Source organism: Anas acuta, chromosome 4, assembly GCF_963932015.1.
Source record: "Anas acuta chromosome 4, bAnaAcu1.1, whole genome shotgun sequence".
NCBI lineage: Eukaryota > Metazoa > Chordata > Aves > Anseriformes > Anatidae > Anas > Anas acuta.
The window spans coordinates 75,607,506-75,634,226 of record NC_088982.1 but is presented as its reverse complement, the minus strand read 5'-3'; the positions used below and the strand labels follow the sequence as shown (position 1 = coordinate 75,634,226).

The 26,721-nt window shown below is 38.9% G+C and overlaps 1 protein-coding gene and 1 non-coding gene across 7 annotated transcripts in view; both read right to left on the bottom strand.

Annotated features, from left to right (window-relative positions):
* Positions 1 to 8,535: 8,535 nt before the first annotated feature.
* LOC137856580 (small nucleolar RNA SNORA24) lies at positions 8,536 to 8,659 on the bottom strand. The gene has a single exon (XR_011096600.1). It is a non-coding gene; the product is annotated as a small nucleolar RNA SNORA24 (small nucleolar RNA).
* A 2,143-nt stretch (positions 8,660 to 10,802) lies between these two features.
* LOC137856558 (bifunctional heparan sulfate N-deacetylase/N-sulfotransferase 3) overlaps positions 10,803 to 26,721 on the bottom strand; it is a 79,353-nt gene continuing 63,434 nt past the window's right edge. For 5 of the 6 annotated variants that reach the window (XM_068682143.1, XM_068682140.1, XM_068682139.1 and 2 more), the window contains exons 9-15: positions 26,585 to 26,708; positions 23,677 to 23,851; positions 21,079 to 21,249; positions 17,550 to 17,659; positions 15,297 to 15,399; positions 14,530 to 14,640; positions 10,803 to 11,624 (exon numbers count right to left, since the gene is read on the bottom strand). In XM_068682143.1, coding sequence (XP_068538244.1) covers positions 11,577 to 11,624; positions 14,530 to 14,640; positions 15,297 to 15,399; positions 17,550 to 17,659; positions 21,079 to 21,249; positions 23,677 to 23,851; positions 26,585 to 26,708 — 842 coding nt within the window. In that variant the 3' untranslated portion in view covers positions 10,803 to 11,576. Of the gene's footprint in view, positions 14,641 to 15,296; positions 15,400 to 17,549; positions 17,660 to 21,078; positions 21,250 to 23,676; positions 23,852 to 26,584; positions 26,709 to 26,721 lie in introns of all 6 variants that reach the window. The other variant, XM_068682144.1, reaches the window with a different exon arrangement.

Genomic DNA, 26,721 nt, shown 5'->3' with positions numbered 1-26,721 from the left:
CTTCTATACATAATGTACAAGCAGATGCTGCAGGGACATCAGCTGGGTAACCTGTGTGTCAGTTTTCATAAATGAAGAAGGCTGCTCTTGAAAATACTGAAAAAGCACCTAAGCCTGAGGACATTTTCTTAGGGATGAAAGTTTGTCCTATACCATGGAATTCCTAGTGCTTGGTTAGGCTGTCATGAGCAAGGCTAGCCTACACTATTAAGAACATTTAAGAATTTGATGACCCTTGCTGCACTCCCCTTTGTTTAACTTTTTAGTTCATACCTGGTTGTGGAGGTTTTGTTGTTAAAGCAGGCTGATCACATTGCTTACAGTAGCATAAATTAAGAAAACACTTGTCACTTCTATTACTGGATTACATGACCATCTTAAACAGCGTGTAATTTATCTAGTTTCCACAATATTGAAGATCTATAGTTAAACGTAGTCCCTCTTAACTTCCTAAGTTTTTGTCTATCTTCCAGAGACAAAACATCAGAATCAAAGAACAGGGAAGCATTACTGGCACTGACACACAAACTCATTTAAAATACATTCTGACTTTCAACAACTCTCTAAAGTATAGGCATGTTATGTGTAAGCACTGAACCACAGATAAAACAAGATCCCATTTTCTGGGCATTATATACAAAATATCTACAACCTCAGCTGTCTTATTTCTGGAAAAAAAATAACTACAGCACCATAAAGACTTATATTTAACAAGAAATCAGTCCTGAATAAATACTCTCTATCCTTTTTTGGTGTTAGAACAGGACTTTCATACTTTCAAGTGCTACAATATTTATAGTAAAAAAAAAAAATAATGCTGTTACGATTTCAGATTTGCAATTACAGAACATCATTTACCATATATTAGAAGGCTAAAACAATTAGGCTGATGTAGCAGATAGGAGAACAAGAAACTCTGCATGAAATCAGTAAGCTAGTGGTAACAAAAAAGTTGGATTTTTTTTGTGCTGAGTAACAGCACATGCAGTTAGCTAAGGTATTGAGACTTCAGACCTACCCCATCCAAACTATGTACCTTCTCACATGCAGCAAGTCCTATTCCATTTATTTTCCATAGAAAACAGAAGCTGATCACAATTTCCTGCAAATATAACAAAGCAAGGATGAACAAATTCAAAAAGAAGCTTGTATTTACCTTTGCAAAGGAAAAAGACCGGGTTAGGTACAAGGTGGAGAGGTGTGAACTGCTGGATGTAACTGCAGATGGAGCAGGGTGCAGAAAAGTAAGTAGCATCTATGAAGGTAAGAGCTAAAATGCAAGATGAATGGATGGGAAAAATAGAAAAACAGTTGTTTGGGAATTAAATTTTAAGAGAAATCCTGAAAAACAAGCCATCCTAAACCACAGAGAAACGAAAAAGCTGCTTCACGTAAGAATACCTCTGTCATTACTTCAGTAACGAAGAAAACAGATTTTAACTACCGTCTGTGCAGGGGACTGCATGCTTGTAGAAAGTTTCTACCACTGGAAAGGCTACCTAATCTCTCTAAGAGCTCTCACAAGAGATACTTGCAATAAACATCAGAGTTCAAACTCTTCTATTTGACCATAACACTGAAAAAAAAAAATCCTCCCTTGATTGAAACCCACTGTGTAAATCCTAAACACACAGCAAAGGAGCTCCAAACTAGATGTTCACATATCTGACCTGGAGGCCGGGTGAAGCCATCAGGCTTGTTACTTCAGCCTGTGTCCTGCCTGCCACAACCTGTTCCCAAGAATCTTAAAGCTACTTCCCCCGATGATGAGACTCAGGTGGAAATCCCAGTGACTCGTGATTTGGCTCCCACAGGGAACTGACAGGAGAGCTGCATGGCCCTCCTGTGACTTACAAGCACTAATGCAAAAGGATCCTCAGTTACAGGAGCCAGAGAGATCGGTTTTCAAAGAGCAACTAATTAAAAAACAACTTATTATACACTGAAACTGATGAAACATTGATCAAAAAAAGGCAGCTATTGCCTGGTAAGAGGAGATACGAAAGGCTTTTGGATAACACACAGACAGCCACGAGCATGCCATAGCTAAAGGCTGCCACCAGAAGGCCTAAACTTAGCACTTCAGCAAACTTGAAAGAAAATGCTTCTCTACAAACCTTCATGCTATTTTCTTACATTTTGTACTCTTTATTAATACTGTTTAATGCCTTTCACATCCCTGGAGTAACTGATCTCCAACCCTACTCCTGCTTCTTCCTATTTTGTTTGCCTACATCTGGCTTTTTCTGTGGAATCAAAGCCAGTCACAGAAAACAGACCTCAAAACCTGAGCAAACCATTTCACATGATGGGTCCCTGACAGACCAGCCATCCCAACTGCACCTGGGGTTGTAGCACCCTGCTGCCCTCACCTCGTTCTGGGCATAGCTGCAGCCCTCTCTTGGCCACCAGCAACCTAGCATTTCCTTGTTCAAGATAACCAAATAACTGCCCTTTTAGAACAGCTTGGCTAGCTTCTTTTAGGAAAGCACTCGTTACTGCAGAAGTCCACTTTCAGAGAAGAGGAAATTCACAGTACATGCTCGTGATTATCAGCTACCAGATTTGGCAGTCACAGATTTGGAATCCTACATAGGAAACATTATATGATAGGGTTGTATGCAGAGCTGCTTGAAAGGGAAGTAACCACACACCACCAATTAAACAGGTGTAGTAACACTTATAGCTCCACACAGAATATACATTCAGCTTTATTTTGTCATCAATGGCAGTACTAAAAAAATTTTCCTATGACGACAGCTCCCTGGTCTTCCTACCAGACTTTCCTATTCCAAAACTTCACCAAGTCATTTCCTGAGATCTAATCCACATTGTAATTTAAATCTGCAACTCCCCTCACATCCACTTCAAATAGGATTTTATTACTCCCTCAGTCATCAACTACACTAGATTTACTGCAGTGCCTACCTGATCCCAGTTCTAGCTTGATGTCCTCCCTCCCCCCCCCCATCATTTCCATTCTTTCAGAGCCATCCACTTCAATTTTTCAGTTTGGAATGATTTGCAAAGGATTTCCTTACTAACAAAGATATTCCACAGGAAGTTCTAACTGGCAGAGAACTGCAATTATCTACTGTGGAGGAATGGGTAAGTGAAGTAGGTCATGTGGATGTTGAGCAGCTAGGAGGCCGCGAGTTAACAAAGTATCGAACACAGCTCAAATGAGCCTGAGAAAATACGTAAATGCAGCCTGGGAAGGAATGTAAGTTCTGGGAGGTTTTAGGGAGGTTTCAGGGAGGTTTCAGGTACAAGAACGTGGTATCTGTTGGTATGCTGGGAAAGTACTAACTGTGTTATTTTGGTGGGAAACTAGCTGATAGAATAGAGAAATGCACTAACCAATCATGAGCTTAGCTTTTGCAATATGTATGAACTAATTATATTGAATTAGATAAAAGACGACTGAGCTATCCAATAAATCGAAGTTCACTGATCACTCATATTGAGCGTCTGTGTCTTCCTTCCGTCGACAACAAATGGTTTCGCAACAAATGGCGCCCGAACAGGGACCTGCAATACAGGGACCGGGACCTGCAATACAGGAACAGGGACTTCGCTGGAGTTGAACCTGCGCTGGAATTGTACCTGCGAGCCACGGTTGGACGGAATACAAGGACCGGTCCTGCAACGCAGCTCAGGAGGTGAAAAGGATTACAAATTGCTGAATCCCCGCACCCGAGGCCTGAAAGGTGAATGGAACCACACCCGCACCCGCAGCTCGGAAAGGGAGTCCTCGCACCCGGGATGAGCCTATAGAGGGTCCCGCCGGAAAGCGTCGCCGAGGTCTTTGCAAAGGCTGCAACGGTACCGACGTATATAAAGGTATGGAGAGACAAGCGGCGTATGATTTGCTCAAATGCTTTTTAGAAAAGCGGAGCACGCAGGGTATAGACTGCAAAAGGAGTTACCAGGATTATTAGCATATGGGGTAGCAAAGGGTTGTTTTATCAATCCGGGCACAATCTTTGAACAAACAGAATCGCGGAGGGATGCGGAAAAAGGAATTGTGGAGAGACGCGGAAAATTGAAGTAATCACGGTGCGATGTGGGACATCCGAGATCAAGTTGCTACGGGAGACCAGAGGCCTCAGTGGACAACGGCAGCTGACCCTCAGCGTGTGGCGAGTCGGCACAGAACAGAGGGACAGACATTAGGACCCTGCAGCCTGTGTGACGGAACCATGGAGGCAGCGGCGGCTGTGCTGCTTCTCTCTGGCATTCTTTTTATAAAAGGTTTACCTTGCAATGCAAAAGGGATACTAACTGGAGTGTTAATAATTGTATGTGTTATTCTTAAATGTCTAGCTATTTTGTGTTGGAAGTATTTGTGTAAGGGTAAGGTTTTAAAACAAAGTGTTGCACGTCACTTCACGAGGAACACAAAGAAAGACAATACTTATTTGTTTGCTTATCATTCTAAATTATATTCTTGTGAATGAGATTGTGATATGATTGAGATTGAGATGTGCCAGAGGCCTCTGGGTGTGCGGTTGTGCTCTGGGTGTGCGGTTGTGCTGTGTACTGTGTTAGTGAGAGCACGCTTATTGCCATAGTGCAGGCTGAAATCATAGGAAATCAGTGCCAGCAAAAAATCATAGGAAAATGAAGGACGAAGTAGCCCTAGATTTATTACATTGCTTTTTAGGAAAATGGGGAGTCGATTGAAAGCAACTAGCAGGACCAGTTGCAATTGGTCAAGGAAAATCATGTTTCACAAGTACGGAGTCATTGTTTGAAGTAGCCACTTGGAGAAATTTAAGGGAATGTACTGTTTAAAATGTTTTGATCATAATGAGTCAATTCACAAATCCATTGTACCTGCCAATGCTTTTGGAGGACCGTGTTACCTAGGACGACTCACACTTTTCGTTCCAGATTTGCACTCGTGGCAGAACTCGACAGGGAGCAGAAGAATTAAACGAGAATTAAAAACTTTGGGTTCTGACTGCAATGATAATGTAGAATTGTGGGGTCCAGCAAAAAGATTCTTTGCTTCTTTAGTGCCTAGTGTGGGAACTGCACACGCTTTGACTAGCATTACTAAGCTTGCTTGTTGGGCTGTTAAACAATCAAATGTAACAACACAAGTTCTTTCTGAAATGTCGCAAGATATGGGGAGCATAAGACATGCTGTGTTACAAAATAGAGCTGCAATTGATTTCTTGCTACTAGCTCAAGGACATGGGTGTGAAGATGTAGAAGGAATGTGTTGCTTTAATCTCTCTGATCATGGGCAATCAATTCACAATCAATTAAAATGGTTAATGGATCATACACAAAAAATTACGATACAGAATAATTGGTTTGATGATTGGCTTAAATCTGTCTTTGGAAATGTAGGGGGATGGGTTTTTAACTTAATCAAAGAGGGACTTCGCTTTTTGCTTATGATTGTATTGATTATAATTGCTGCGCAGGTAGTCTTTAGCTGCTTATCTAGGAAACTAGAACAACTCACAAGGAAGGTGTTTGTAGCCCAAAATAAAAACGGGGGAATTGTGGAGGAATGGGTAAGTGAAGTAGGTCATGTGGATGTTGAGCAGCTAGGAGGCCGCGAGTTAACAAAGTATCGAACACAGCTCAAATGAGCCTGAGAAAATACGTAAATGCAGCCTGGGAAGGAATGTAAGTTCTGGGAGGTTTTAGGGAGGTTTCAGGGAGGTTTCAGGTACAAGAACGTGGTATCTGTTGGTATGCTGGGAAAGTACTAACTGTGTTATTTTGGTGGGAAACTAGCTGATAGAATAGAGAAATGCACTAACCAATCATGAGCTTAGCTTTTGCAATATGTATGAACTAATTATATTGAATTAGATAAAAGACGACTGAGCTATCCAATAAATCGAAGTTCACTGATCACTCATATTGAGCGTCTGTGTCTTCCTTCCGTCGACAACAAATGGTTTCGCAACAATCTACAACTAAGTTTGCTTACACATTTTGGAAGTGAAAGCTTGATCTTGTCCCATTCTTTAAACCACATTAGGTAAAACATCCCTCAACAACTAGAACTGAGCTATTGGTTATGTTCAAAATACTTGTCCTCCCCTGCAGCTGTAATGTCTGATTAAGACCATGTGGCCTGTGGAATGTTTCCCAGACAGAATCAGTCAGTCACTACTTTGGCCTGAAACCACACAGAGCTGCAAATACAAGGCCCAGCTACCAAGATGTGTATCCACACAACAAGCACGTTTAGCCATGCATCAGTGATTCCCAAGTTCGTAGGCAAGTCTAGTCTTTGTTATCAGTACACTTATAAGGAAGAAGCGACACTTTCAGTGAATCTCAATGTCTTTTTATTGACTCATTAATACATTTGAATGCATCACAATCGCATATATTGAAATTAAGACTGTGGATGTTCACATGCATTTTCTAGACTTCCCAAACTTACCTTTGTCTTTTGGACTACACGTATACTCCTTGAGACCTTTCTAAGGCAGTTTATTTAGCAGCAGAAAAGCAGCCATCAAAAGGTGCACATTGTCAGATTTAAAAACACTGCAGTACGGTCAGCCATGTGACAGCATAGCCACTGAACAACTGAGAGATTGTAATAGCTTAAAATTTAGAGATGGCCCTAAGGCAGGAGCAGACACATTTTGGAAGGCAGCACAGAAAAAGAACATAGTTGGGATAAGGTTAATGTAATTTGTGGACGAAGCTGTCCTGTTCCGATTGCTCATAGGGTAGTTTGTGATTCACCCACAGTGAGATTAAGACACAAACAAGGTCAAATGTTGTCTACCAGATTACTTTTATATGTGGATCAAAAGAGAAGTGGTAGTTAAGAAAAAATTAATAGAAAAAGTATGGAAATAAAAGCAAAGGGATCTTACAGATTGCAAGAGATGGTCACCACCATAGCATCCCGTTGATCTGCTGTCTTCAGTGATCTGGTGTGGAGGGTCCCTAATGTCTTGCAAAAGTACTGTCTTTTATAGTGTTCCCTTGTGTTTTTTTCCCATCTGGTTTCCAGGGTAAATGGCATATAGCCAGTTCATCGCCATGCGTATTCTTGATAAGACCAGAAAGCACACAAAGTAACCCTGTGTATATACAATTGGTCAAGACCGCTCTTACCAGGCGGGGAGAACCCTGCTATCTCGTGGTTAGCACGTGCTGTACTACCATTTTCCTCCTGCCCACACATGGTACTGCCCTTCAGCAGGGGTCCTCAGTGGCTGTGCACCCCCATAAGGGTAGGTGAACATAAGTTAACCTGACCAATATGCCTGTGCGCTTGCTTGTTATGCTAGCAGCTTTTGTCAAGCAATTTCCTGTTCCTCCATGAGCTTTGTTTTGTGGCCCATGCATTCCAGTTTGTTTGGGCACCAGACAATCAGAAAGAGATGTGTTTGCCACAGGGACAGGCAGGTCTACGTTGCTAAATATGAAACACTGTGAACAGTGTTTGAGACAGAGCTGCAAGAGTCAAGGCTAATTTCAAGCACATTAAGCTAGATCCCAGGTCCTCTGTGCTTTTTGTAAAGAGCAGAGAGAGACTGCAGAACGTCTAGGCTGTAGGTTTCACCTTAATTAGAAAAGCTCATTTATGTCTGAAGTGAAATTAAGACCTAGCCCAAAAGTAGGATTTGCCTGCTCTTTTTGACAAAAAAAGACAACCTGTTTGACAACCAGAAATACTACTGCTTGCAAAGAGCATTAATTCTAGAAGCTCAGACACATCCACCCTTCAGTTAAGTAAAAGTTTGAAATTCTAGTTACAACTACTCCACGTTGAATTTAGCCCCATCTTCTGTCATCACAACTCCAGAACGTTTTTCCCCTGTAAAGGCAATTAGAGGCAATTTAAGTTTGAGGCAATTTAATATTGCTACCGAAAACACACAAGACAGAGAACACTACTAAACAGTACAATGCCTTCCGAAGAGTTGTAAGCTGCTCTGAAACAAAACTATTAAAATCATCTAGACACCTCTCCCTGCTCCTGCAATTCCAGATCACTCTAAGCACTCACTTCACTAAATTAGCAATGTGCTGATCATTAAAGATATGCCCCTTGCACAGATAGCAATGCACACTTTTGCTCTTGGTTATGTTTTTCTGTCAGTAAAAGATGAGCATCCACACACGAGTCAAGCATGGCTTAAAAAAAATCCAAACGAACAGAATAAATCAAAATCAAAGTAAATGAAAATCAAGCCTATACCTCGATTTCCGTGCTGATCAGTCGAAACCCTGCTAGTTTTTGTATAGCGATTAAACTGCAAAGCGGTGTGAGGGTATTATTTTTGCTCAAAACCCCCCTTCCAGGAGCTGAGGGCAGCACATACCCGGCCACGTGGCTCTTCGGCGGGGAGAGGAACTTCAATGGCGTCTCTGCACTTCCGGCCTCCGGGCCGATAAAGAAACCTTTAAAATAAATAAATAAATAAATAAAAAGGTAGAAAGACTCGTTTAAAGCCCGAGTACCGACCGCTTAAGGGAAAACCCAACAAGTCAAAGGCCCGCCAACGCGCCGCGCCTCTCCGCCAGCCTCGCCGTGTTCCTCGCTACAGTCAACGACTGCTACCAACGCGCTGGTAGGAGCTTTGCCAATTAGCGAGGAGCTGCTCTGCCATGCCTAGGAAGGGGGACAGCCACGGGCGGCAGCCCCCATGGAGACATGGAGCGCACCCCCACCTCCTCCTCCTCCGCCGCCACCGCCATTTTCCCCTCAGGCGCCCCTCACCCTGGACCCGCTGCCCTCACGGGGGGCACGAGGCCCAACCGCCGCCCCACCCGCTCACCAACGGCCGGCTGCCGACCGCACCAGGCAGAGAAAGAGGCAGAGAAAGAGGCAGAGGAAGAGGAGGGGCGAGGGGCGGCTCCGGGCCGTCCCTCTGTCCCTCTGCCTGCCCCCCGCCAGGAAGCGCCCACCTGAAGGCGGTGCCTGCGCACTGCGAACGTGGAAGGAGGGAATGGGGAATGGCGGGTTTAAAACGCTTCCAGCCTGGCAATCACTTGGGAAATAAGGGAAGGAATGATGGCAGGCCGGTCCTGGCAGGCGGCTAGAACTTGGTTGAGGGCTGGGGCTGCCGGGTTGCTTGGGCTCAGCTGTGTGCCAGGGAGTGGAAACACCAGCAGCTCGAGTGCGTGGTTGCCCGGCAGTACCATGGGATAACTGCTAGGGCTGTACAAAAGTACGGAGACAAACAAACCTGCACAGCCCTACCACGTCCAACAGTCCTCACCTTGAACCGTTTGCGTACAGAAACTTATCTCCACTCTGTCAAGAGCGTGACAGCAGTGTCTCCTGCCTTTAGGTCATGATGTTTTCCTTCCAGAATGCAATCGATAGCCGAAATACACGTACCGTGTTTGTATAAACATTTAGACACACATTTATTTATTTATTTATTTATTTATTTATTTATTTATTTATTGTACCAGAGTAAATTGGGTTCAGAATTGAGCTGAACAAAGGAGCTTTACCAGGAGACTTAATAGCAGAGACATTCTTGATGAGACAATGGAGGAGACAGACTAGCAGGTTTCTTTAAGGGTAAAGAGTCTGTTTCCCTGATATGAATAATAAAGGCTATGGGAAGCCCCTACATTATGGCTGAACTAGGCCACATCTGTTAGGAAAGACTCCTACCTTTTGGAAGAGATCTGGTAGTGACCTTGTAGTACTAGACTGACAGGTCTCCTAGGTACGTAGGTAGCTGAGCAATTAAAAGTATATAAGCCTTTTCTGTCTCAATTTCTCTAGACAACGAGAGGATCAGAACAGAAAAAGGGAACTGAAGAAAGAAAATAACTATTAAAAAAGAAAAGTAACTTGACAGAAAGCAGACTGGAGAATAATCAGACTCATGATATGCTTTTCAGATCAATCACCCTTAATTTGTCTAAATTCCTCCTCTATTCAGGTTTCCTTAGACCTTGGTTTCACCTGTTAACTCCTTTCCTGTTCCTGTGCTTTGTCCTTTGATGCTGACTATTATGCTTGCTTCATCCTCCTGGTTCCCAGAGACAAAAGAAGGCATCCTTTGCCTTATAACTCGGAGAGGTTTGGGTTGGAAGAACTGAAAATAAATATTAAATAAAAGCAGATAAACTGTATCCAGAGGTCAGCCAGGTGTTATTTGTAGCAAAGATAGTTTCTGTTTGCTTAGCACCTTTCTGTTATTTCTTTACTATTCCATTTCTATTACTCTTAGAGATTATAGAGATGGGTATGAGAAAAGAAGCTTAGCCTTCTGAATGTATATTCTGCCTTATTTCTCTGTAATTAAAATAATATTTTGTTAACATAGGGCTTGTATTCTTTACACCTATATGAAGATATTAATCGGCTTTTGCCGATACTTTTTTTGCTAGATACTGCAGTTTTCTGTTCTGATTTCACTGATAACAGCAAAATTTCCTTTGGACATTTGTACCATCATTTAGACATTTCTCCTTAAAAAAGTTCTTTCATATCTGTGTAGGCTGATGCATTGGCACAACTAGTGAATCCCCAGGGCAAATAATTTGAATAAAGTCTCCTTGTTCTCTTAAAAATAGCCAAGCTCTGGACATGTTTCTATAGCACATTAGAAATTTCTGGCACAAGAAATAAAAAAGTAAGAGAGTAGCAAAAGCAGGAAAATGAGCAGCTGCATAAAGCAGTAACGTTCACTCAGAGAGAATAAGCAATATTTTTCATTTGTGAAAACATTTCATGGTGCTCCCATGCTCCTGGCTTGTGTTGTAGCTCAGTGTCAAGCTGCTAACAAACCTAGAAAAGGACAACTTTTATAAACAGAAAAATCACTTCCACACATCAGTACATTTTCTTATCAGAGTTTATTGTTGCACTTCAGATATCATGCCACTATCAGAATAATATCTATTTTTATTAAAAAAAAAATGAGAAAAATGTTTCCAGCAATTTTCATTCAATGTGAATGACAAGAGTATTACATCTATAAACACTGAAATATCTAATTAATTTCTTCCTGAGGAAGTTTCACATCTTTAAGCAATGAAAAAGGATATTTTGTACAAGATAGTCTGCAAATCATTGAAACTAATTCTTTCTGCACAAGTAGAACTGGGAAGATATCACAGTATTTCAGGAATGTTTGTTCAAATAGTTAAGTGAATTCATATCAGACTCCATGTTTACACCCCCTAATGGTCACTTTCTACTCACACATTGATTTGTAATGGCACAGATATTTGAGGAAATCAAATTTCAGAATTGTATTTATGAAAATAAATGTGAAACTCACATAATCAAACATTTCTTAAAGGAATTGCTTATGCAGTTATCAACCATGGAAACAAAACCCATAGCCGTGTTACCAACCACATTAAAACACCTGACTTTAACTAGCAAGTATAAATTTGTTGTGATAAATCACTGTTTTTTAGAAGTGTTAATAATGATAGTTTATTTCTGAAAATCAAACACTGATTGTAGGGAAGTTGTAAACAGAGAGGCAAACTTTGCCAGGCAAATTCATGTTGTATGACTTGCTTACTCAGCTGTACTGCATCCTGTTATCTGGGGGGTAACACATGTAGCTTGTCTGCATGCTTTGCTCAGACTTCATTCTTCACCAAGTTGACTGCACATTAAAAGTCATTCTGCTTTTTAAAGCTTCCTGTTAAATGTAAGAACATCTTTACATAGAACAGTTCTGGAGGAAAATAGCATGGCTTCATATCTTCTTCGTATAAACCAGTAATAACCCAGTATGACAGACTCAGAACTGCAAAGACCACTAGCTGTTTGCCTTTACTTCTCTGCTGCTCTGGAGCCTCAGCCTAGCCCACCTAGCCTACCAGCAGCTGCCCCTCCAGCACCTCCTCTGGAGATGCTAATGCTTAGCAGCTGCATCTCAGTAGGAGCTCTGACTTAACACACATCCAGAATCACGCCCTTTTTGGATACACAGTTCCAGGGCCAAAAGGTCAAGTTACTTTGTTCACAGTACTGATCCAGGTGAAGTTAGCAGAGGAATCCATTGAAGATTTGCCTAGGGACTCATTAATTTTGTTTCAATCTTAGGAAGGGCACTAGGAGGGTACAACAGCTCCTCCACCAGGACTTGAGAGCCACCAAGGCACTTCTTGCCAGAGCACAACCTTTATGTGTGGCTGCCAAACCAAGCCTAGTCCACTCAAGGCACGGCTGTGCATGTGGGACTTACTGTCCCAGTTCTGCTGGGGCCTTGGTTTCCCAGAGAAAGACAGAAATGGAGCTCCTGAAAACAAAGTCTAAACTATGAAAGTGGCTGAAGCTCACTTCTCCAGCACGTAGGAAGCACTCAATTTGTGAAGATCTCAGGCATTTTATAGTTCTAAAATTTTTCCAATTTTCTTCTATTATACATTTTTCTTCTATTTTAAATGTTTGATTGATCATCTATTTTAAATGTTTGATCAGGTTATATAAATGGTAAAATCAGTCATGCCAGGATGAAAAACCCAAGTATTTTCTCCAGTTAGTCAATTTACTTGTAACAAATCCATATAAATGCTTAAAGAGCTGTCCATAGCATGCAGAGAATTTGCATTTACAGATATTCAGAATTCAGAGTGTTTCTTTTATCAAATAAGAGTGTTTTAAGACATGTCAGCTTTTGGGCCAAATCTGTATGACAGTGAATATCTAAAATGAAATGTAAATTTTCATTCTCTCTAATAAATAATAAAGATATTCATCTTAAAAATGTCTACTCTAGTAGGTCCTCCTCATTAATCATGCATATTCCCTTAGCAAAAATGTGCTGCATAAAGAATATTGTTATATACAGCAAATTGGTCTAGAATTTTGCTTTACAGGCCTATCAAAACCAGGTATTACATACACAAAATCAATAAATAATAAAGTTTACCAGCTAGAGGTACAGTAAGGATCTCAACATCTGTTTTCTATTTAGGGAGTAACAGACTGCTTTTCATTCTATTAAATTGAAATTTAAATTATGAGATTACATAAATGTTGTAAAACAGCACTGAGACAGAGAAAGTTTTTCCACCACCTGATGCATGTTTTTATCTAGTCATCCTAAAACAAATTATGATAATAGTACATATCTACTGTAAAAAGCATTGCATTTAGTACTGTAGCTATCTTTTGTATTCACTACCCCTTCATGCCTTTAGAAACATTCAGAGCCAAAGTTCAGTGGAGAAACAGTAAGGCCATACTCAGCTGAAATTTTCAACAGTCTTCTTTCTCAACTTTTAAGTACTATTAGAGTATATCTCATACTTAAACTGATATTATGAGATGTGCTACTGAAATGTACCAAAAACGTAAGGCTGGATATTTGCGTTTTTTCATTATTAGAGCCCAATTTTCTACCATGACCTGTGTTTTTTTTTTTTTTTCTTCCCTAAAGCTTAATTCTAAAATTTAATACCAAATATGTTCACCTGGAAAACAGACAGATTTTTGCAGCCGACAAACTGAAGGTCACTGCACGATGCTACAGTTTTGATCAGGTTGAGGGTTCTTGGAATGCACACAGCATAGATTGAAAAGCAAATAAATTAAGGAAAAATACTGGTGCAAATTAAGGCAATCTAAGTATGGATCTGTTTCTGCTCTTTACCAGTTTTCATTTGAGTGGCTACATTCCTGATTCACAGCAATGTACATGTATCTGGATTTGGCTGCTCATAGAAGCCAGGCGTGAAGGCTGTTATTGCACTGCTTCAGTTTGGCTCACAGTTGTTGAAGTATAATACTGCTCATAAGGATTTTATTGCAACATTTGTGTTTTACATCACCAATTAAATTTCTGTTCAGATACAGGCTACATTCTGTATTTTGCTGCTGCAGACAGTGCAAAATTAGGCAGCAATTATGGACAAAGGCCCTTATCGCATTATAAGGGTTTGTTACTACAGGCTATAATCATAGGAAATGTTTTTTTTTTTTTTTCTTTTGCTTACACTGCTTTTGCCTGTGGATTCCAGATTTTGCTCCATGTGTTTTGTTGCTGTGCACACCTAAATCGTGTATGATGGCTGTACTTCTCACCTTTATTAGTATATACTTCAGGTATTAGCAAGCTGATTCCAATGGCAGAAGTACACTTGGCATTTTATGCTACATTAAATTTTCTTATTTTATGCAAGACACAATAATCAATGCAAAGAAAAACTGTCATCAGTCTAACAATGAACTACAAAACCTACAGGAGACACAATACTTTTAAACTGATATATAAAAATGTAAGTATTTACTGTGAAATTGGACAGGTCATGTATCTCTGAAGCTTATATCAGCTGCAATTAACTTCCACATATGTGCACAGTAGTCCACAAGTCCACAGGCCCAGAAATGTTAATGAGAAAGATCTGGCCCACCAGAGGTCTAAGAAACACATGTATTTTCACAATCCACATGCCAGCATATGGAAATAATCTCTATCTTTTACTTTTTTTTGCAGAGGTATATTTTACAAGACTTTCTGGTAGCTACTGGAGACTTTAGGTAGGATGACTGAAGTGTGGAAGAGATTTTAAAAAGACTTTTTTTCAATGCTATCTTACTTTCTGTAGTTCCTGTCTCAGCCACGATGGCAGAGGTTGTCCCAATTTGTGTAGGAGTTTTGACAGTTCCACATTGTGATCTCTGTAGTAGGTTGACAGAAAAGCCCTGCACTGATGGATATAAAAGCAGATATTTTTATTTAATAAAATGCTGTACTGTAATTGCCGTGAATTCTTAGTTTCAAAGTTTCTTTTACCTGTGTCAAAACTTTACTTTCTCCTATGCAATTTATTTATTTTTTTATGATATCTACTGCATACAAGTTTAAGCTCATCAATTATCATCTGAACTTTAACAGATAATTTCAAGAAACAAAAGGTGTCCATAACAAACACTGGTGTCAAAGCAAAGGATCTGATCTGCTCTCAGATAGACATGTAAATTAAGAATTGCTCTGAAGCTGGTACAGCTACTTTGAATTTACTGAAGTTTATTTTTCAAACAGGTGCCAAATTTCAAAATTAGTTTTTATTTTTTTCCTTAAACAAAACAAAATACCACCACAAAAAAAAAACACCAAACAATCAAAAAACCCCATACCAAAAACCCAAACACAAACAAGAACTTAAATTCTTCACATTTGATATAAAGAACTAAAAAAATGGTGTTCTCCACAACTACTTTAAAGGCCTCATTTGTAGGGAAAGGTAGTCAAATAATTAATGGCTACTTGATTTTGTCATCTTTCCTTTCTTATGATTTTGCCTTTGTGGTGTCTCACTTATGGCTAAATCCCTGTATAATGCCAATGAGTATAATGGTTTACCTCAGAATCCATCGGAGGGTATTTTCTACCTTTGCTCTTTCCAAGACACTTGGTTTTTCCTTCTTCCAGAAGCTGACACCAGAAACCTTTATGTGAATCGAACCTGAAACAAGTATTTTGTACACTTTCAACACAGAAATATAAGAAAATAAGAGCTTAAGAGCAATTCTTAAGAGCTATTTTTTGCTGCAAAAAAAAAAAAAAGTCATTTCAGGAAAAAAGGCATCACACAAGTGGAGAAACGGAGAAGCTGAAGAGATTTAACAGGAGCAAGGCATTAAGAACTTGCTCCAGACACAACAAATGAAGTAAATAAAGAGAAGAAAAAGGACAGAGGCAGGAGCCAACAGTTATCCTGGAAAGACTGTATCTTGCAGTGTAAAGGCTACAAGATGCTGCAAGGAGGATGCATCTCTGAAGTTTATACCAAAAAAGATGGTACCTATGTGTGATACAATGAGGTAATTATTAAGATTACTGTTGGGGAAGACAGATTTAGTGTGGGCAGAGGTACTGGCATAATCACTGTAACAAAAATACTTATGTGCAGTCTATATATGTTATCATGTAGACTTCGGACACAAATTTTAGGCACATTTTAAGAATTACATCATGTCTTCCAAGAATACATTCTTAGTCTATGGAGAGTAGGCATGCAGAAAAAAAGGCAGGGCTTTTGCTTGCAACACAGACATAGGTAACATCTGTGTTTGTTGTTTCAGACATATTATAGTTCGGAAGTCCAACAGAAAGCAATGTATTTACCAGACAGCTACACTGGGCTAAGCAATGGGTTTTGACTTCTCCCTTAGAGAGCTTTTGACAGCAAAGATGGAAAACACTTCTTCCAGCTGGGCTTAGGTTGATTTCATCAGCTCAATGTAACCACCATGCACATTTTTTATTTCTTAGTTATCTCTGCCCAAATTATAAAACATGAATCTTAAGATACTTAGCCTACAGTTCACTTCCAAATCCTTCACTCCCATTCTGTAAATTTGGTATACTGGTATACCAATATACATAAAATATACACTATTGGCATTCCTTGCAGGCAGGACAGTACAAACCCAGAAGGTACAAAACTCTTCTAATTCTATGGAGAAATGATACACAAATCCAATTTTTTTTTTGTTTGTTTCACATTGCTATACTGCAATCTCAAAATTATGAGTAAAAATAATTTGTATTATTTGTATCTCTTTTGTAAAAATACATGTGACAATTAAGTCATTTAAAGACAAATTAATTACTGGTGTTAGCAAGCTGGTAACAGCTGAGAAGACAAACTGGCATCAGTGCACTCTAATCAAAAAAGTTGCTTTATTTCTGTGAACATTACCTGGGTACAAAGGCTGACATAAAGGAAAATGCATGCAATAGACTTAGATGCAGATGGGATTAATTCACAGTATCCAGGCCAAAGGCTTCAGTATTTAAAAAAAATCAAACAAAAACAAACAAACAAGCCACCACCACCATCACCAAAACAAACCAAAAAGCCAAACAAATGAAATATGTTTTCAATAGACTCAACTTCAGGGATCATTTGTCCCTTTACGTCTTTACAATGCACTTGACTATCTCATGGAAAATGAAAGTCTGTTTTGCTACCTGTGCCATAAAAGAGAATAGAATACAACTAGATGAAACTATTAAATAAATAAATTTCTAAGAAATGAAAACATTCTTTTCTGTGAGCTTCCTATAAGGACAGATAATAGACTCCTATTGAAAAGAGTAATCCTGTCAATCTTACTTTAAGGGAAACCAAATCTAAGTGTCAGAATCCAAAGAATTTGTGTACATGTGTATTTATGACATACAGAGTGGATGTTATATTCTTGACTGATACTGTTGAATCTTGCAGCTAACATCCAAAACAGAAACTAAGTATTCTTCCTTTCTCCTTATGCATGTCAGTATTCCATGTTCCATTTGCTGATGGAAATAAGATTCCTTTTTATTCATACAAAATTCACTTGCAGTTCTCACAAAGCATATTTATTTTGTCCATTTGTCAAATGTCTACTCCAGTAACAGTCAAACTCCACATTTAGTGACTTCAGTGTATGCTTTACAGGAAATCTAACCCTGTATTGTGCTCTTTTCCAGACACCAATGAATACATCCTACTACACTTACATGAGGGAAGAAGTATGAGAGGCTTTGTTTTGTAGTGACCTTATTTACAGATTAACTGGTATTTTAGGAACATATGAACAAGCAATAATGATGACAAAATTAACTCACGTTAGGGCTTCAGAGTAATTATAATGAGGAGAAACTCCCAGAAATTTCTGTACTTCATCCATTACGGTAGACGGGTCAGTTCTTAGCTGCTGTCCATCAATAATTAGCAACTACAAAAAATAAAATAAATGGAAGTTTAATTTAAAATTCATTATGTCAAGTTTCAAACTGGAACTTCTACCTCTGTCAAAGTCATTCATTATATGATGAGAAATGCCCTAGATAATTGGTCCACTTTTATTTGTCATTATCATTAATGAGAAGGATAATGACATGTTAATTAAATCTGAAATGATATCAAATTGGAAGCTGTTGTGGCAAAAGAGAAATAGCAGTGAAGGGCCTAGAAATATAAGAAATGTTGCAGGAAACTGAATGAGACTTGTCCAGAAAAGAAAAAAAGAAAAGCTGTTAGTGTCTTAAGAAATATTAATTCTCACAGACACGGGAATATACAAATATATGTTACAGTCACATTGAAAGGCTTGTCACTGGAAATGACCGAAAAGACAAAAAATAGTAGGTAGATGTTAAGTTAAATGCCTTACTTCTGAAACTATACAAGAATACAAAATATTATGAAAAACACTTGAGAATATGAATGAAGGTAACGATGACATCATGACAGGCATGTAGATACAGAATGTGAAATACATCTCTAAGAAAGCCAGGTGCTGGAAAGCAATTTCTTCTTTTTGTAACTGCTTGATCATATATGCACTCACACCAGTCTACTTCAGATAGGGCTACCCTTTTACCTGGACATGAATCTTCATGGAAATAAACAGTATCTGAGGATTATATCAAATGCAGTATCATGCTTAAACGACCCACTGAAATGGATTAGGCAAGCATTCATTTCCTGTGATGGAAACAGCTTTACATTTTCCATCATGTTTTGGTGATGAAAAGGAGGGGGGCAACAAATCTGCAGACGGTTCAATGGTCTCATTCTGTATGCAGTGCTGAAGCTTGCTCTTTATGCAAGGACAGAGGCTATGATTTGCTTCCAGGATTGGATGAAGCTTATTAGGTTTGCAATTCTATAAGGTTTCAGAGCATAATCAAAAGGAAGAAAATGTCTTTTTTTTTTTTTTGAAAGATCAGTCTTTGGAATTACCCATATGTGGATTTAGAGATGTGGATTAGTGAAGTATCAAGCTGTTCAGAAATCAGTAGCTCATCCCAGAAGTCTTTCAAATCAGATGCATTATGACTGCTTGAGTCCAAAAATGAACCTGCTGTTTTACTAAGAAGTAAGGTCTGAAAGGCTTCATAGCACAGCGGTCAAAAAAGATCCCAAGTGGGGAATATTTCCATCCAAAAGAAAAAGAATGAAATTTCTTCTTCAATATTTAACAAATAGAAAAATCTGGGCCATCCCTGCTTCTGCCACACGGAAAAAAAAAAAAAAAAAAAAAAAAAAGATGTGTAAGAAAAAGTTTTGCCAATGGAAATTGATTCAAATTCTTGACACTTTCAGGGAGCAGACAACAAAATATATTAGGGGAACTTTTACCAATCCTTGTTGCAACTTCTGCCACTTACTATATGCCTACTGACTAAGGCTCTACAAGGCTATATTTCTAAGCCGATCTGTTTTTAGGTCTAGCTTATGTAACTGTTTCATGCTTCAGCAGTTCTCTGAAATTGCTAACAAGTTTGGATATAACCTACCATACGCTGTTGCTTTTGCAATGCAAGTTAACTCCTAATACTTTAACAGAGAAAATATAAAGCTATCAGGGCTGGTTCTTCACCATCATTGTGGGAGGCAAAATCTGGCAAAATTCTGTCTGATGATGCGCACTGTTCAGTACTCATCAGTTACTTTGGAGAAAACCTAATGAAAATATGTTGTAGAAAACTTCATACAAGTATCACGATATGACAGTACTGTGTATCTCATGAATTCTGCAAGGCTGCCCCAAAAGAGAATATGTGAAGAATAACACCAACTAGAGGCTACAGAACTTCTTTGGCACACTCTAAGAAAACAGAAGGTATGGACTCCAGCCAAATTGTCTCAGCTAAGCAAATCTGGGCTAAACAGAAGGTTCAGGCTGCAGCCAACCTCCCTCAGCTAAAGTTATCTTTAAATGTTGGGTGAGGAGCAGTGCCAGACACACTGTTAATGTCAGAAAAATCTATTCCAGAAATAAATCTATGAAGGAGATACTGATCATGTCTCCCTGTTTTTGTATAGCAGATGATGTTCAGGGCTTAGGATGCAAATCTCTTGAGGCCTGATTCTACACAGGGCCAGAAATAGACTAAAAACTTGTATGTTGTATACCAGCAGAAGTTTACAGGGGAGATACAATTTTCAGATTGTTTATGCTCCATCTGTACCAAAATCTCTGGGCCCATAAACAGACACCCTCTGAGACTCAAAGACAGAAAAACTGGTCTTAACACAAAGGATATGTCAAGGAGTTTCAGAGTTTGCAATAGATACCAAATGTACGTGATTAGGAGCACCAACAGCTACAGAAAAGTCATCAGGCAAACTATGATTTCATCTTGAAAAATGGTGATGTCTGAGATGGCAAACACATGGATGTACACAAAAGTTTTATTTATACTGTTAACAAAAACAAATCAGAGGCAGCTCTTTGTTCTTGAGACTAAATGGCATAAGCACGACGTGGATCCACACTTCTAAAACCTCTCACCCACAAAAACAAACTGGTTGTGTCCAGACTCAACAAACTGTTTGTGTCCAGGTTTGTTCATTACTATAATCATAGCCTAAGGAGGGTGACACAGTGGCAGTGCATGAAAGAACCAAGGACTGGGTGAAGACACTGATGCATTTAAAGATTGAAGTGTTACAGCTTCACTAGATCACATCCATTTTCATCTGTTATTCCTTATTTTAGATGGAAAAAAATATTGTGTATACCCCAAAGTCTTCAGGTGCCAAATCTATTTTAAAGAGCGATTTTCCCCCTTCCTTCCCACATACAGAGGGCAAAATTCCAGCTTACATCACTTGGTAGTAGATGAGACTTGTTACCATTCAGAGAGGACAGAAATACTACTGAGGAGCATCTCGTTATTTTCCATCTTTTTTTTTTTTTTCCTGCGAAGCTTGATGGAATATCTGATACTAAGAAGACCACAAAGCACTGCACGCTTAATTCTCTTTTCCTCAACATTACAGACAAGGAATCAGACATACAGTGATGAAAGCATGAGCAAATTAAAAAAAAAAAAAAAAGCTGTAAGCTAAAGGCAGTCCAGGATACCAGAGCATTCAATGAGCACCAATGAAGTTTCTTGAACTTCCAGATCACTCTGATCTGTTTTGCATAAGTTCCCAGCTGCGTGGAATACACAATATCCATAGCAATGTCAGGTCAACTAATTAGAACATAGCTATGAATAATCAATGTCTTAAAGCATGTTAGAGTGTACCTAGGATATCCCCTGAGGATCAGCACTCATTAGGTAAGACTATTACTAAGGTAATCTTTTAGGATATTATATATGTAAGTTTAGGATGTCAAGTTACAGTCTTATTCACCTGATAAGGTGGGAAGTAAGTTAGCCATCTTTCAATATGTGTAGCATACCATCCAGGTGCTAGGCATCTCTTTTGGAGAGCTCTAAGCTCAGAAGGGGCTCGAGGTCCAGCTGTGATCACCTGATAGAAACTGAATTTTAGAGCTGCAGGATCTTCATGTGATCGTTGATGCTGTAAAACAAGTTACATTGCTGAGTTTTACACACCACAAAAGTTGTGAAAATAAGAAAAAACTGGTCAGTCTTACTGACCTTGCCATGAGTGATTATCCACAATAGAATTGCTTTAGGTTACTTTAGGTTAAGAAGTCCTCATCTGTATTCATTTGTTGAAAATGCTGGGATAAACACTGCTAATGTTTGTACCAAAAGAAATTAGAAGATAGACTAATGCTAGCAATAACAAAATAGAATGCATAAATGTTTGTTTTTTCAAAAACTGGGTGGCAGCTTTTGTACAAACGAATCTAGCATAACTAACAAAAATACCATGAAGCTCTGTTTCTAGTAGTTTCATATTTTATTTTTTCCAGCTTAAACAAGGCAAATAATTGGAAAGGAAAATTGGTATTTATGAGGATCATTAGATAACTCAGGTCAGAAAAGCTCTCAGTAGGTTTCTAAGTCAAGCCTGCCATTCAAAGCAGGGCCAGACTGGATTTACAGCTTTCATTTCTCCTCATCATAACAATAACACAAAATATGTCATAAAACTTGTAAGAATCACAGAATCACAGAATTTCTAGGTTGGAAGAGACCTCAAGATCATCGAGTCCAACCTCTGACCTAACGCTAACAGTCCCCACTAAACCATATCCCTAAGCTCTACATCTAAACGTCTTTTAAAGACTTCCAGGGACGGTGACTCCACCACTACCCTGGGCAGCCTGTTCCAATGCCTAACAACCCTTTCGGTAAAGAAGTTCTTCCTAAGATCCAACCTAAAACTCCCCTGGCGCAACTTAAACCCATTCCCCCTCGTCCTGTCACCAGGCACGTGGGAGAACAGGCCAACCCCCACCTCTCTACAGCCTCCTTTAAGGTATCTGTAGAGAGCAATAAGGTCGACCCTGAGCCTCCTCTTCTCCAGGCTGAACAAGCCCAGCTCCCTCAGCCGCTCCTCGTAGGACTTGTTCTCCAGGCCCCTCACCAGCTTCGTCGCCCTTCTCTGGACCCGCTCAAGCACCTCGATGTCCTTCTTGTAGCGAGGGGCCCAAAACTGAACACAGTACTCGAGGTGCGGCCTCACCAGAGCCGAGTACAGGGGGACGATCACCTCCCTAGCCCTGCTGGTCACACTGTTTCTGATACAAGCCAGGATGCTGCTGGCCTTCTTGGCCACCTGAGCACACTGCTGGCTCATATTCAGCTGACTATCAACCATCACTCCCAGGTCCTTCTCTGCCTGGCAGCTCTCCAAAGAACTTCGTTCTTTTTGGAATTTTATTTTTTGTATTTGCATTTTATCCAATTTCATGTGGACCAGAAGAATAAAAATAGCTTATTTTAAGTCAAAACTATTAACTAGGACTAGGGCTGGAGAAGTAGAAATCTATTCTGAACATAGCTTACTATCTGTGCTTCAAATATCTTATACCAAGGTAACTGGCACCTAGCTTTTAATTGTATGCAATTATTATGCTGGTGAAATACTATGTATGAACAACTGCACTGTGTAAAGGATTTCATCATATTTTTATATGGAATTTATAGTATTTTATCATTGTTGCTGTTACTAAAATATCTTTTAAAAATATTTTAAAAAGAAGCATCGGTACCACAATCTGCCCTGATTCCTCAAAATATAGATAAAAACATAATATATAGATCAAAAAACTAGATAGCCATGCTTTGTATTAAACTAACCTTCAATCATCCCTTTTAATTTTATGCTTTGTTCTCAACTCCACTAAGTATTTACTGTTGCTTTGAATAACTGTTGCAAATTACATATGGGGAATCTACTTATTTTTATAATTTGCAGAATACTCCTTCAGCATTAACATAGTTTCTTCTAATATTATAACAACAACACCACCACAAAGGAATTCCAGTACTTTAGTGCTATGAAACATTAAGGTAAAGTACTGCAGTAAAAAAGTACTCAGTGCTGATGATGCATTTAAGATGGAAGTTCTACCTTTAATTGCAATTCAGCTATTATTTCTGCACCTGTTTTTATTTTAATTAGGTATGTGCAAAACAACAAGATCATGGACACATACAAACCCCATATTTTGAACATGAGCCTTGCCAATGTTTGTATAAACTCATTTATCTGTGTGCTGATTACATACATTAATCAAGCGAGCAAGCAATTTTATATGCTTACATTAGCAAGACTTTCAAAAATGTGGTTTCTGGTATTTTAACCTTCAAAAGATTTTTCAGATTTACATGGACAGATACCTTAGTCTATGGTTAATGATATGTGGATCACCAACTGACCAATAAAAGCTTGTATTGTCTAAGCCCTTTATATATATTGTCTAACCCCTTTATATATATACGGACTGAAAGAACATAGAGAGTGGATTCAAGGTGGAAACCTGACTTATTTATTTGACTTGTGACTGCCTGTGTTCCTCAGAATGCGTACCTGATACCACGAATATGCCCGGTCAGATGGGTCAATGAGGATGGTGATGATCTTGGCCTTGGGGACAAGGGAAGCAGCTCGTTTAGGAGCTTCCTCAGAATGAAAATAGTTGGCACTTTTCTCAAAGAGGAAGTCAGTGGTGACATTGGAAGGAGTAGGGAAGAAATCCATGTACCTAGGAAAGAAACATCATTCTCAGAACTACTTGAAAGCCACAGAAAGTCTGACAAATCTGTTAAGTACATTTTATTCTTCAATAATCAATAAAAATAATAGCCTAATTGGTAAATAAAAGCAACAAGAAGTTTACATTGTATTTTTTTTTATCATGTTTTACTTGGTACTAGCTTTGTTCTCTTCACTACATTAACTAGACATTGCAGCTATTTTTCGTAGGTGGAAGAAAACATTATGATATTCAGGTATTTATTTACGATCAGAGAATTCTAACTCTTTGGTCAGAAGGAACTCTGACCAATCAATGTCAAAAGTTAAAAAAAAATTCCCAAATTTGGTCCTTTGCAGACACCAATTATTGTGAAATATTGTAATAAATAGATATTTAGTAACAGAACTGCTTTTGCTAAAAAGCAGAAAATAGCTTGTTTATATGAGGTAGATGCACCAATAAAAAACCACCACAGCTTCAGCAGGTGAAACATTTCTAAGCAGTGACAGCATCCTTCTATTACTGTTCTATGAATGGAAACATGGGTTGAATTCCTTTTAGTTTTCTTTGCGAGCTTTCCTCATACATTATTACAAAATTCCAATTCATGTCTAATAATCTCAAATGTCACATACAGACTTCTTTATTCCTAGCCCTCAGACTACTTGTGATTACTGCTGGGGAGAAAGAAGAAATAGGAAATGTTGGTCTTCTTGATTTTTCAGTTAAACCTTTTATCAATAAAATAAAGGGCATTTAAAACAACCTCTTCTGATGGTCATGCTTAAGTACTGAAATTTCTTCCAGTGCTCAGACCTTGTTCTATTCATAGGACTGAACTACTTTCAATATAAATGACATGCTCTTGTTGTCTTTGAAATTGTAACCATTGCGGGCACAGCCAGAAGACTTGAGAGGTTGGAACTGACTGATGCACATGCAGTTTTCCTTAGGGGACACACATCATTAGCATACAGCCACTGATTACAAGGTATTTAGAGAAAAGGCAGGAATCTAAAGTGGTTTAAAGAAACTGAACTTTGTGACATCTGATTCTGAGAAGCTAATTCTTAGGGACAACTTATTAAACTCTATAACGTCAAAGCTGAGAAGGTTTTAGAGAACTGCTATTAGTGATTACTCTTGCTTTGAATGAATCCTAGCCAATTCATGGACTAATGAGGAGAGACCATATACTTAATTAACATTTGGTAAGCTTATTACATGACAGCATTAAAATACTCTGTTAGAATGAAGGTCTGAAAGATCTGTCTGGCAGACAGAATACAAACCTAAGAGTTAAACAACTGCATCAAAAGGTAGCTTGGAGTATCGAAGACTTACCTGTGAGAACCTGCCAGGGGTGACTGGGGTAGGCAGCACAGATAGACAATAGCCAGATGGATGCTCTGGAGTGAGACCTGACAAAATGATGTACCTGGTCTATAAAGTTGACCACTGGGAGCCTTATGCACCAGTGCTGTGTTAAGATGAAGGTAATCTGGCACATGTCTAGCAGACAAAATGTATCTGCGTGTTAGGGAAGTGGTTAAGGCAGGGGGAATGAGAGAAGCAGCAAAGTGGTCTTCCTGCCACGTGAAAATGATGATTTCGTAGAACTGGCTCACTGAACCTGTCACCATCAGCATAGATCCACTATGCCTTGTTTGCATGTCATCTTCCCTGACTTCAGAAAGCTTAACAGCAAAGATTCAGCTCTTTAATTTCCAGTCATTCAGCCAGAATCTCAGTTGGTATTAACTGGATGACTCACCACACTTTGTGTAAGAAACTGCTGAAATGATTATAATTCTGTAAAAACTAAGTGACATAAAAAGAAATTGGATCTGACATATCTGCACTACGACCATACAACCGTGTTCAACCTGCTAATTTTATGGATGAATACAAAGTCAAAGGCAATAAAACTATTTTCCCTCAGACTGGGGAAAAAACAGAACAAGACAAAACATCAATAATCTTTTAATGGTGCTCCCCAGCCACTACTGGATGTTACTGTTTTTCATCTTGTAGTGTTTTATAATGCAGCACTTTCTGAAGGCAAGAGAAATCAAGAATGACCTTCTTGGTGTAGATACATTTGGTGATTCCCTGGTAGCCACAGTGAACATGGCAGCAGTGAAACATACTCCTTTTTAGCACTACTTACCTACCCTACTGAGCCATTAACATTTTGCTAATTACTACATCTTTGAAAAATATTTAAAATATTTTGAGAGTCTCTCCTTCTCCCTGCTTTACCTGATTGCTATTCCTAAATTGTAGGTAAAGGAAAAATTGCATCTCTGATCTATTTCCTTTTTTTTTTTTTTGTAAGAAGTGAGATTTGTAATACGAACATATTTTTTGCGTCCATATATATTCAACTAACAACACTGTCCCAACTTCAGAAGCATGTGTAGTAAGGAATAAGTTACCTGTCATAGAAATATATTACAATTTACCTTTAAAGACTTGGAGAATTAAGAAATTAACGTTTTTACTCTTTCTGCATATGTTAGTACTTGGATATTTATGAGAAAGCCTCACAAAAATTACTGCACTTATGATATGCACTATGACTGTTATTCACTTGAATTTACTTATTTTAGAAGGACACTGAAGGTTATTTTTTTTAATCTCTCTATGCATAAACAGTTAACATTACCAACAGCAATGCCATTTTTGTACTGTTCACAATATATAAACTTTTATATTTATACTAATAACCCATCTTACCAATCAATCCCCCTGTGGTAGTTATTTCTATTAAAGAACTGTACCTCCTCAAAGGTTTTTGGGCTGGGGGAGTTACTAATGATGGAAGGATGCATGATCAGGAACAAATACAAGGCTGTGGTACCTGCAGATGGGAC